The sequence below is a fragment of the Mugil cephalus genome, chromosome 6 (genome assembly GCF_022458985.1).
Source record: "Mugil cephalus isolate CIBA_MC_2020 chromosome 6, CIBA_Mcephalus_1.1, whole genome shotgun sequence".
NCBI lineage: Eukaryota > Metazoa > Chordata > Actinopteri > Mugiliformes > Mugilidae > Mugil > Mugil cephalus.
In genome coordinates this window covers 15,633,198-15,646,670 of record NC_061775.1, presented here as the reverse complement: position 1 = coordinate 15,646,670, position 13,473 = coordinate 15,633,198, and the positions used below count along the sequence as shown (strand labels likewise).

Sequence of the window (13,473 nt, the reverse complement as noted above, 5' to 3'; positions counted from 1 at the left end):
ACAGTGAAATTATCACTTTGTGTTGTTCTCCAATACAAACCTGATGTTTGTGTTCTTAGTTTTTAGACAATGGAAATTTACAATTATTTAAAGTGAGTAAAAACCAGAAGAATCGACTCCAGATGTAACGTGTACTGGCTTATTTGTAAGCGCCAGCTCACAAAGTTTGTTTGAAATTCAACAGTTTTTTTTTAAAATACATTTCATTTGCTGATACTTTACTTAATCTTACACACATTTGTCCATAGAAAGCCTTGTTTCAACAGCTTATGGTTAGTACTAATGTACACAAACTGCACAGGCTGCTGCTATTTGATGCTTAATCCAATATCTGCGTAATAACAGTAATTTAAAGACGAACTGAAACAAAAAGGCATACTCTTACTCTTAAAGCATCATAATTATTGGCTTGTATTAATCCTGGTAGGTAAGGGACCTGTGGCAAAAGCTCTGAGCTGCGTAGTTTAAGTACTTACTCTCTGTTTGAGAAGAAAACACCAGCCTGGCCAGCAGTAGGAGGTGCAGACCTGCCCTGGTGAGAGGCGAGAGCCGTCTCATTCTAAGCTCCATGTCTGGACAGTTGGTGCGCTCCCCTCTGGTCCCGTTAGTTTTCTATGGCCTCACAAATTCATAGAGCGACACCTGCGAAGACACAAGAGAAGACAAAATGTTCTGTACAGTGAAACAGTGCAGTCACAAACAGCAGGAGTTCTTACTCCTCAACAGGTTACTATCCAGCCACAAAAAAAACAAGAACAAAAAAAAAGTCGCAGCACTGGTCTACCAGTCTGACTCCTTTGGTTCTGATGAACAAGGTATCGCGACTGTTCAAAGAGGCAACACCATTTCAAACCACCAAAAACTTTCTCAGACATGACAGTATGGAATATTATTCCTCTGAAGCAGGTGAGCATGAAAACACAGAACTCATGCTCACTTCCACAAGACGTTCATAATACACATATATGTGTCCATGTGACAGGTTTACTTTAAGTAAAAAAAAAAAAAAAAACGGCTAATCGAAAAGTAGAGGTGACAGTATCTCTACCACCTGTCCTCCTATCAGTGGGGGACAGGTGGTAGAGAATCAGTATGCACAACATAGTTGGTAGTCGCCTTAGCACTACAGAGTCAGCTCTACCAAACAAGAAGTTAACGCAAGTAAGAAGATAGCAAGAAGTCTGACGAAACTTTTAACATCTTTTGGATGATTCAAATATGCCCACAATGAGTTCACTAGGGCAAGATTTAGTGCCCAGTGGTACTTCACAGAAATGAATGAAAACTACCTGTTACGCCACTCTGCGCCTCTAGTGGCCACAAAGTGGCTGTGCAGGTGTCTTTCTTACCTTGACCAGACACATTTGATAAGACTGAATACTTGTTCAAGAGGACTTTCTTTTTAATTAACTAAACCCTTACTTTTGTATATTCACCATGCGGTGGCCCTCAAGTGGGGTCGTGACAGAAATGGGAGCTAGTGCGGGACATGTTATAGGGATTATTTTAAGGCTTGATGTTTTTTGTGTGGTAATGCGTGTCTGTGACAGTTTCACAGAGAAAACACACTTGCACCAAACGGAAACTGTACTGGATTAAAATGTTAACATTTCATCATATCACATTATATCACATTATTTGCCCACGCAAAACACCAGGTCAAGACTGGTCAAATTATTCTCCAAATACTGTGTATGCAGTACGTACAGTATGTACAGAGAAACAAGGAACTGATCAATCCTCAGAAAGGATGTTTCAGTAAATACAGAATGAAGTAGGGGAGGATTTAACAACTTAAAATCAGTATTGCCATTCTACTTGCGCATGTTCTATTTATGATTTTTAATATGTAACAGAGACTTGTATGTTTCCCAGATACATGTACAGATGAGGGCTGATACATGCTAAAACTTGAAGAACCAATTAAGGCAAAACTTGAGACACATGATTCATTTTCTACCCAGATCTTCTTTTAAACTCAATTGCAAACCAATCATGTGTTTATTTCATAGTTTCAAATTCAATCTTTCACATCGAACTGCTGTGGATGATGGACACCATATGCAAGTTAATGCCTTTTTCTTGACAACTCGCTTGTTGATTTCTTAACTTAAGTGCAAACACAAGGCAGTGAGAAACAGTTGGGATGTTGGTGTTTCCATAATGTGCGTCCTAATTAATTCCCGTTTATTTATTTATGCCACATTTTAAGCTGGTATCAACAGGTTTACTGATAATTCATGTTCACTTGTCCACACATTTATGCAAAGAGTTGGAATTGCAACAAGGTCCTCAGCTAAAATCACTACCGTCCATGTTGGTGACACCCGAGTAGATTTAACCTAAAATGTACCTTTATATATACTTTAACAGGACTTATTCTCTGTGACCAATAGGTTCACCTGTAATTCACCTTCCCTGACATAAACATGCACAGGTTTTTTGTGGTTTTCACAGCTTTCAGTTGGATACAAAAACTAATGTAGGAACATGCGCAGCCTTGTGTTCACAACATCACTGATTGCACATCAAAACTGAATGTAAGACGCTGTGAATTTTGTGAATCAGAGGGATGAGACTTCCATCTGCTTTCGCACACAGGACAATCAAAGAGAGAGGAGACTGCATTTTCCACTAAATTTCCTCTTTTCTAAAATGAAATCTAAAGCAACGTGCATCCCATCAGCGCCGCCATTCATGCAGAAGCACAAAGACGACGTCGCAGCCCTGAAATCCAAGCTGATCCACTTTTCAGTGTACTGCGTGTCAGATGTAGTTGACAGCTTAAAACTTTATATTTTGAAACAGACATAAAAGAAGAGAATACACTATTCGTGAAAGCTTTAAACGTTCCCCACACAGACTGGGTGTCTGAAAGTTGAACAATTACAGAAAGTCTCAAAGAAAGGATTCAGAGAAAGTTTGGGGACTCTTCCATCTTTGACACGTCATTAGGTGTGCTGTGACAGGAAGGCAGGGAGGAGAATAAGTGCCTGATTTCCAGTCTTCCAGGAGCAGCATTTTTTTTCTCTCTCTCTCTCTCTCTCATTCTTAGCGTGTCACTGTAGAGAAAAGGGGCAAAATACACTTTTCTGTGTGCTCGGTCCTCTCATAGTATCACAACACGCAGCACCTCAAACCCCACCAGCCACCTCACAGTTACACCCTGTCTGGCTTGGTTACCTTTTTTTTTTTTTTCTTTTCTTTTCAGCACTGACATTTTAGCATGTCTATAATCTCACCTGTCTCCATGGTAGGTGTCTTTTCATTAAGGGCACATCGCGTGGTACCTACTGTCGTCGTGGTAACATAACAAGCGCACGGTAATTCGAAAAACGGGAATTAAATCCGAGCTACCCTTGAGCCCAGGTTCAAGTTAGGTAACAGCTGCTTTCTTCTTTATATTTATTCATATGCTGATGACTTAAAATGGGCACGCAGCTCGACACAAAAATGTTAAATTTTAATTAAATAAAATACAGGCGGCGTGTTTAATGTGGAACCAAATGCCACAGCCAGGTTAATCCAATTCCTTTAAAATATTACATATTTCTGTTGGTGCTGGTTTATGCTGTCAGGTGCAGACGGGATGTTGTATTTTACATCACTTCAGTAAATAAAGTTTGTATCTCCGCCTGTGGAGGTATTTTATCTTTCATTTCTCGCTTCCCTACTTCTCCTGTCTGAACATAATGTTACCTGTCAAGTTGCAGTGATTTGTGGTTGCGCGCGGCACTTAAGGCTCCTGCCCTTATATGGGTTTATTGAGGCGTTCCCTTATGCTAATTACAGTGCGTGCGTGTAGATAGCTGGAAACCTGTAGCTACCAGTCATGGATATCTCATAGAAGACTGGCGAGAAGCCCGGTGGTTTGTTTCAGCGATATTTTCTTGGCACACCTTGGGCCCCTTTGTACAAACTGAGCATGGTTTAAATGCCACAGCCTTCCTGAGTATTGTTGCTGACCATGTCCATCCCTTTATGAACACAGTGGACCCATCTTCTGATGGCTACTTCCAGCAGGATAATGCACCGTGTCACAAAGCTCATATCAGCTCAAACTGGTTTCTTGAACATGACAATGAGTTCACTGTACTCCAATGGCCTCCACAGTCACCAGATCTCAATCCAATAGAGCATCACCTTTGGGATGTGGTGGAATGGGAGATTCACATCATAGATGTGCAGCGACTGTGTGATGCTATCACGTCAATGTGGACCAAAACCTCTGAGGAATGTTTCCAACACCTTGTTGAAAGTGTGACATGAAGAATTATTGAAGTTCTGAAGGCAAAAGGGGGTTCAACCTTTTACTAGCAAGGTTTACCTAATAAAGTGGTCGGTGAGTCGCAGCCGGTTTTTATACAGGCTATGCATATTGGCAGCATGCAGTTTGTAGCGCATGGGCTGTCTGCTCTCGGCATCAGGTCAAGAATATGTTGTGTTGTGAACGTCATCAGCAACTAGTCGGTGTCTACTTCACTTTCATCACATAACAGTCTGAACTTGTGCAAGCACGATGTGAACCAGTGCGAGGTGTTTTTCTCATGTGATAAGCTGACAACACGATGATAGAATATATGAACCTTCCATTTAGAAAATGAAAAACATCACAATTTTACAGAAATGCTAATTCTTTTCCCAGCAGTGACTCTAATCTTTCCACCAAGGTCCCTCTCCCAAATTCTCTTTACCTGGTTAAAGACATTAAATGGGCAACAACTGTGGCTGGTTGCGGTAAATAAGGGGTAAATTTACACCATATAACATAGATTATATAAAATGAAACTTTCGGGTGATGAACTGTGCTGGAAATGAGAAAAGAACTTTCCTTCAGTGTTCAGTGCGTGGGAATATGTTTTAATCAGATCTTTTTGGACTCAGATCTTAAATATTTTAAGTAAATGGGGATAAATCTCAGTTACCTAAGATAACCAAATGTTAACTTTTCGGCAATCTCGGTGGGTACGACAACAGCTGGTCTAGTCATTAGAAGGCATCAGAATTTTTTCTCCTGTTTGTTTGCTTTTTATATCTTATGCCTTATCTTGTACATGTTCATAAGACAAACAATCGTTGAATCTGTCGCTAGGGTTACTTAATGTATATTAATTGTGTATTATCTGTTCCTGAATGGAGAAACGTGCTACGCTTGCCTTTGAAAAACACAATAAAAACTTGAATTCACAATGCGAACCAGTGCTCTAGTGGCAGCAGCACCTTCCCCAGACAGGCGCTATGTACAGAGCCATGTGACCCCTTCATTAGAAAGTCAAAACGAGAGGAGTGGCATTTATCACCATCAGGCCTGTCAGGGGAAGAGCACAGAGGCTTTCATCCATGGAGTCAGAATGCCAAAACCATGACACGCAGGTATATTTTACTGTAACAGAATACAATATTGCACACATGTATCTGCATTACAGATCTGTGCATTGGTTATAAATTACGCATTTAGGTTCTCAGATTTAGATTCTGAACATGGAAGCAAAAATATTCATTTTCATTCTTAATTACCACAAGATACTTGAAGACAAAACCGCTCAGATGCGTGAATGACATGTGTTAAAGCCATGTGGACATTTTACTTTGAAAAAGAAGTAAATTAGTGGAGAATATAATGAGGGTTCACCAATCAGCCATAACATTAAAACCACCGACAGGAGAAGTAAATAACATCTTTTGAGAATTCAATGGTTGCTTGTGGCTGTTAGTTACACATGTACCACCCACCTAGACCAGACCTAGTCCCCCCAACCCATAACAATCACTCTCCCTGATGGCAGCAGTCGTACCCCAGCAGGATGCAGTTTACTGGTCATGCAGAACTCTGGGCTGCTACAGTCTATCTAAGCACGCGTGTTGCAAATATGAACGCATCACCGTGAAAAAAGATGAAGGTGGAGAGCCTATTATAGGACCAATAAAAACAACTCATCAGCTTTATAAAGCGTTTTAAACTCCAACAACTCATGAATGCAAAACGGTAACCAGTTACAGCTTTGGAAAGTGTGAATGTTGGAACCCGGAGCGGTGAGTCACACAAACAGTTTATGGGCGCTGGGAGTTGTTCACTGAGACGAGAAGGGCGATATTTCATGTCACGGTTCTGACTGGAGTTACAAAGAAAGAAAGAAAAAAAAAAAAGAACTCATCCGCAGATACTGACGAGCCGGCCTCATCACTCTGAGGAGACTGCGAGATACTGTACGGGCTATTTGTCGGCAGGGTTATTCACTTATTGATGGGTCAGACAGCTGGCAGGAAGAAAGACTTGATGTCAGCCGGCAGACACAGCGCACGGATGAGAAGCAACCTTTAGGGAGCTTTGATAAATTAATGCAGCGAGATGAAACACTGCACGCCCCAATCGCTAATCATTTCAAAGATAAATATTTCAAACTTTTCATTAATCTGCACGTCTGATACCCAGCGTCCTAATAATGTACTGGAAAGGCAGCCACCTGCTAGTTTGCTGTGATAATATATTCGGAAATATACATTTTTTTCCCCCCATTCCCTCACACACTTTTAGGTTTAGGTTCAGTTCTAGTATTAAACACTGCAGTATGCATCCATGTAGAAAGTTACAGGAAGATAATATGTTGTTTGCCCAAATTTCGATGTACATGATGCAAAAAAAAGCCAAACTGAAGCTGAACAAATGTGAACTTTATGTATATGTTATATTAAAATGTACAATAGGCTTGTATTGATGATCTAATTGAGAGCTGTTCAATTGTTTTCTTGTTAAAAGCAGTAAAACCACACGCATCCAGTGACACATATTATACTTTATACTACGATTTTAAGTGATTAGCACTTGCTTTGGGGTTTTTATATTTTTATTGGAATTATAGTTAGACCAGCTCCATAAAAAAATCTGCAAACTAACTGCAGAGACATACTGTCGTGAGAAGCTGCTCGCTAATGAAACACAGTTTTTCTGCAGTGAAGAAAAACGTCACGCCGATAAATTGAAAATAGCAATAGCAGAGTTCTCATGATTCCGGCCCTACGAGATGGTAAAAGCCTCCAGATAAGCAAGAACACGCTGTACCGGGGGAAGTTTGGAAGAACAAACCGAACCGTGATTTCTTTTTCGAGTACAACGTGAGTTGGTTCCTGTGTTTCTTGAAGATGGAAAGCAATGATTCTGGTGAATAATTTATGTCCTTCTAAAAGCCACCTCTCAGCCAATTACTGCCAGAAAAGCCCATTTTCCTCGAGGGCCAGAGTGCTGTGGAACCTAAACCTCTGCAGTCCTTAACTTGTGTGAAACCCCGCACAGTGAAGCCACCCACAACACATAGAGGCTGAGACGAGGAAATAAATATTTGGGGCCGACAGCCATGGGGATCCCACTATTAACATTATTCATATCAAATGCAGGGCAAATTACCATCTCTGATGTACTGTAGCTCATCAGTTGCACTGCTGTCATTTTGACACCTTTGCCCCTTTTGATATACACTGATCAGCCACAACATAAAAAACACCGACAGGAGCATTGAATAACATCGATCATCTTGTGACAATTCAGCGTTCTTGAACCTGGCATTGGCGTAGATGTCACTGAGACGCCCACCTAGACCAGACCAGAGAAACCCCACCCCATAGCATCGACACTGCTTGATGGCAGCAGCCATCTCCAACAGGATGCAGCCTGACACAGACACATGGGACAACTCATGAAAAACAGGACCTGGCCCTCAGAAGGCTAGTGTCCATTCAGTGATGAGATACAACTGAGGCACAAGGGAGACCTGTACGGTATTAGGCAGGTAGTCATAATGTTATGCCATCAATCATTATCGGGAATCCTGGTTGGAAAATGAACATGTAAAGTCAGTGGCTGAATGAGGCAGAATGCTTTAAGCCTGGCGATATTTAAGCAAAGTTTCGTCATGCGGCACATTTCAAATAACTGAAATAAAAACGCAATTTTGTAAAATATATATACAGACAATTATTGTTTTAAAGGGTAAAATCTAATTACAGTGGCCGTCTGCATTTTGCGGTAGGCCTTTTAATTATAGCTCCCTATTGTCTACAAATGCGGTGCAGTAATGCGCAACGACAAAATATATTATGATAGATTACAAGTCAGTGATGCAACCAGTAATGAAGTTGGTTTGTTTATGTGTTCCCTGCTATTGTTGACTCCCAACATTTCCAGGCCAGGCATGTTGAAGTGCTTGCAATTTTGTTGCATTCCAGCGCGTGCGACGCACAACTTTATGGGAGACGCTGTTGCCCAACACAGCGTTCCGTCTCGTCGAAGGCCACGGACGAACTGCAGCTTTCGAGGCGACACTTCCTGACAGAGCAGCTGCTCACGCTCGCCTTCATAAACACTGTTAAATATGAACGCTGCTGATCCGTCATGTCTCCAGGCTTCATGGACAAGGACCGCGGGGGAGTTAAGTGGCTGGACTTGGACTGACAGAGGGGGTGGAGGACCACTGTGGCGGAATGATGGCTATTCAGCAGAAAAAAGAAAAAAAAAAAAAAGCCTCTATTTTTGCGATGGTGAACTGTCACATTCAGAACGTAATAAAGTGGCAGTGACATGAGGCAGAATGCGCTTGATTGGCGTTTATTCAAAAAGCCCAGGTGAATTTATTCTGTGGTCGACACTTATTGAAACACTACAACCACAATCCACTAAATACAACACGTAACGACAGAAGCATTTCCTTTCCAAACGACATCCCTCAGTGCTGTACACACTGTGATAGACTGTCTAAATAATATTAAAACTTTGGCAGTGGATGAGAAATAGCACAGAGCAGTATCCAACTGTAATATATATCATAACACTTTCTGTCTTTTATTGGCTGGTATGGCTGTACTGCGTGGTACGCCTGTCAGCCATAACATTATGACCACTGACAGGAGAAGTAAATAACATTGACCATAACATTGTGACAATTCAAAGTTCTGCTGGGAGCCTTTTGGACCTGACATTCGTGTGGATGTTTCCTGGACATGTACCACCCTCCTAAACCAGAGCAAGTACTCCAACCCCATAGCAATGACACTCCTTGATGGCAGCAACCATCCCATGCAAGATGCAGCCTGACACAGGTACACAAGAAAAAAAAAATGTTTAGGAGCAACTCTGAAAAACATGAAAAACAGCACATGGTGTTGACCTGGCCGTCAAATTCCCAAGATGCTCAACAGATCAAGTACCTGAGCTTGATCCACAGAGGCCCCTCCCCTCAACCTAAAAACCCCCACTGCTAACATCAAAGGACACCCTCAGAGAGCCCATGTCCATTGTCCATCATGATTCAGAACTGTTTTGGAGGCACAAGGGAGACATAGACAAAGTGTAAAGTACCAGACACCTGATCGGGGTCAACATAATGTTTTAAAGAGTAATAAAAGTTGTGTGTGTACACCACTAACTGAATTTAAGTATGAGATTCAAATACTGGTTTACAGAATTTACCAAACAACTGCACATATCCAGTAGCATCAACTACCGTCAGCATCTTCCTACAGACAGACAAGCTTTGCTGAAACGAGGCTCCGACCGATGACAAATCGCCCCCTTCTTGGATGAATGATGACACATATTCAAAGAACATCAACCCTTTCCCCTGTTCCCCATTTTATTGCCCCATTCAGCTCAGTGAGTGTTGGAGTAGTTGTCTTGGACCATAAATGCTGTAATAACAGCCAGTCGGGTGGACTCTTGGCTGCGTTCGGTGGGCATGTTGAGACTCATCCGGTGACTTCACACGCTGGCGTCGTCCTGATTGTTGTGAACTCTGGAGGACACAGGTTCTGCCGTCACTCCGCCACTCACCGCTTTCACAACGTGACTGCCATGTGGCTGCTTTGTCATATATCTCCGTTAATTGTTCACACCAGCATTTAAAACACAACTTTTCCAGTCCCACTGCCAGAAAAGTCCCTGATGAGGATTTTGCAAAGCCCAGATGACTTCCATTGCCAGTGTTTTGTTGTTGCATCGGCTCTTTTTTTTTAAATTCCACTCTACATTCATGGCAATGAATGGGAACTGCACTGAGGTTGACGTTGGGGATAGATAGTTTTGGCAAGACTGGCATAGATTGCCTCTTTAAAAAAAAAAAGAGACAAGTTCATTATGATTCAGATAGGATTTACAAAACCCGGAACAATCCTGTTAAGGGTTTTCTTTGGAGCGTTCTGAATCAGAGAGCCCGCTTGGTGAGCAGCAGCGAAGAGAAAATGCTGCAGGGAGCTTGTAACTGGTCTCTAAAGGCTGCATACTCTGACAGCTCAGAAAAAGAGGATTCCTCTGGGCTGATATAATAAAGGGTGCCTCAAAGCAGGAACATCCATTTCCTATTTCGAAACAATTTTGGATAATTTCCCGCTGCTAAGACTTCAGTCAGTTACTTTCAAATTCATCTGAAGAACCTAAAGGAAAGACGGGAAAGGACGATCCATGATTCATTCATAAAATCCCTAAATTTGCATCTCTCTACCCTTACATGTTTATTTCTCCAGAACAAGACGACTCTCTTCACAACTGTCGAGCATAAACAAAGGGCTCTGATCAAGCTTGTACAAATGTGCGACAGACTTCAGACCGAGTTTGTTGTTACTGCAGCAAACATCAAGATTAAACTTGTCCCTGGGCCTGGTTTTCTATTTTTCATCTGAGGAGGGAATCAAAACCCAGAAAGAGAGCGTTATTTGTTTTTTTCTGTTTCAAATTCATAAATAATGAACAAACAAGTTTACTTTTTTCTTTTTTTTTTTGGACAGTGTTATAGCACAAGGGCAGGACAGAGGAGAGTTATATTCCACGCAGACCCAAGTTACGGATGACACCCTAAATAACCGAGGCAGGAAAGAGAAAGGTAATAAATCCCATCTGTTTTGAACTTTGCTTCAGAAGCTTGTGGTAAAGGTAGGAGACTTTGAATTCCTACATCAAACAGGGCAGGAATACAGTCAAATGCTCTTTTCATAAGGCAACTAAATTACTAGTGTTAATGGCTTCATCTTGATCTCCATCCAGCTTTGGTGAAAGGTTTCTCTCAGACTCTAAACATGAAAATGTGTGTGTGTGTGTGTGTGTGTGTGTGTGTGTGTGTGTGTGTGTGTGTGTGTGTGTGTGTGTGTGTGTGTGTGTGTGTTCGCATATGCCCTCTCCTTGAATGTGTTCAGCAGCAGTTATGTCAATAAAAAGACATTCCCCAGAGTTCTTTGTTGGGTACTCATTAGAAAAACAAGAGCACACGGAGCCTCAATGTCAATCAATTAATAAATGCAACCTCACACAACAACCTGGGTAACAAGCTCGAAAAGTGGAGTGCGAACTACACAAAAGCGGGATTAGCTCCATTAGCACAGGAATCTCAGAGGCAATTAACCTGCCGTGAGCAAAGCCCTTTCTCAGATTCCAGCATGACGCGCCGAGCAGCCAAGCAGCCGAGCAGGAGGACGCAGAGCGAGGCCAAGGGACGGCAGCCGAGGGCGTACGCACTACTGAAAAGCAGTGATGACGGGATGACTTATTCCAACAGCAGCACACGAGAACCACACTGCCATGAGAGGTTTCCGTGCTGCACAATTCATGTCCCAGGCTTTCCCCCCTTGCCTCTTTAAAACGCCAACTCTAAGAAAGTGCGCATTAAAAAATAAATAATGCTTACACACATTTCTGTTCACGCTTAAACTTCCAAAATGGGAACCTTTGGTGTAAAAGGTTTCAGGAAAACTCAACACTGGACACAGGAATCCTTGGAAATTCCATCCAGATTACGGTGCGACAACTTGGTCTTGGTCAACAGTGAAAATGTGGACCACCATACACACAAACATTTATGTAAGACAGTTTACAAAGAATAAAAAGTCAAAAATATTGGGAAGACTATGTTAAATGGATCTCCATAACCCTAAAGTCTATTTATGGTTCAGTGATTAGCGTTCTTTCTCGATATATTTAGTTAAGTTACAGCTATGGTAATACTAATTTTAACAAAAGCAGGTAAATCCACCTGGATTTAAGTCTTTCACATGAATCTTGGTACAGTTAGCGTTCTTACTGTTATCAAAGCAACATTTTTCCCGCGGCCACTGCACAGCATCAAACCAAACCTTCTATTAATTATTTACTGTGACAAAAAATTTGGAGAAGGTCAACTCCATCATTAGGAAATGACATATGACGATGAACCAACGAATACCCTCAAGTCAAGTGTGAGTCTTGAGTAAATGGTGCTTTCTTAAACTAACAAGAGAGACTGCAGGGGATGGTTGATGATAATAGTAAGAGCATTAAAAGACACAAGCCTGAAGGACAAACGGTTACTATTCTCTCAGTGGTATGATAATCCAACCCAAGAACTTTTATTAAAGAAAAAAACAAAAAACAAAACTGTGACCTTTTTTTAAAAAAATATGATGCTCTCTTGTAGTTTTAACTATTCAGCACTAAAGTAGTTAAAAGCAGTTTGACCGAGACCAACTGCAACAATGAAATACATGAGATGATTAACAGAGCTGGTTGGGTTACGTATTCTGTTTAAAGAGACGAATAACTTAAAAAAAAAAAAAAAAAAACCACCAGTGACTGAGCAACGAACAACAGAGATTTGATTTCATTGCTTTAGACTGTTTTCAAACTATTTGTAAAGTTGTTTTTTTTTAAGTAAAAGATGAACAGGATTGTAACATTATGAAATATTCAAGGCTAAAAGAAAAACTGGAATAAACCGAAATGTAGAAAAACTAAGTTATATGTGTTAGGACAACTTGTGTAAAAGACAGAATTGGCTGATCTGGCTGGACAAAGACAACGAGGCTTTTAGTAAACCGAGCGCAGGGGAACTGAACCTTAAATACATGACCAGAAAATGAATCATTATGATATTCATTAAGCAACAGGTGTCAAATGTGAGAAATCTGCGTTTTTATCCATTTCATGTCACTGTAAACTGGACTGGGCAGGTCTGAGCATGTATCATTCATCTGACATTCCCTGAAAGAACAATTGATTAGTTAATCAAGGCTGCAACGGTAATAACCCCCCCTGAAAGACACACCAGTCTGATCTGAGTGCGTGTGCATGTTATTTTACCATTCAGATATTAGTTACACGAATCTGTTTACCCACAGTCCCTCATTATTGTGTCATCTGGATTTCTGCTCAGAGGACTCATGCAATGTGCATATTAAGTGAGGATTTGTTCATTTTCCCTGAAGCACTTTATCCTTGTTTCGGAATTTACTTTTAAAATAAAACAAATATTCAATTTTCTCTTGCAGTCCTTCGCTGTGAAGATCAGTTTTATGTGTGGTGGGTGAAACACACAGGAGGACAAAAACATCCAGCAGGACAGCGAGTTAGACCTCCTCGTGTTTCTCAACTAAATCAGTGTGCAATCTAGGTTTCACTCCTGCAGGCAGGAGTCTCTTTTGTTTGTTCATGCTACGTCTCCCTTGTTTGACTTTGTATGAGCG

General features: G+C 41.2%; 1 protein-coding gene across 29 annotated transcripts in view; it reads right to left on the bottom strand.

Annotated features, from left to right (window-relative positions):
• Nucleotides 1-13,473, bottom strand: part of ptprfa (protein tyrosine phosphatase receptor type Fa) — a 211,834-nt gene that overhangs the window by 158,954 nt on the left and 39,407 nt on the right. For all 29 annotated transcript variants that reach the window (XM_047588233.1, XM_047588235.1, XM_047588241.1 and 26 more), the window contains exon 2: nucleotides 477-642. In XM_047588233.1, coding sequence (XP_047444189.1) covers nucleotides 477-570 — 94 coding nt within the window. In that variant the 5' untranslated portion in view covers nucleotides 571-642. The remainder of the gene's footprint in view (nucleotides 1-476; nucleotides 643-13,473) is intronic.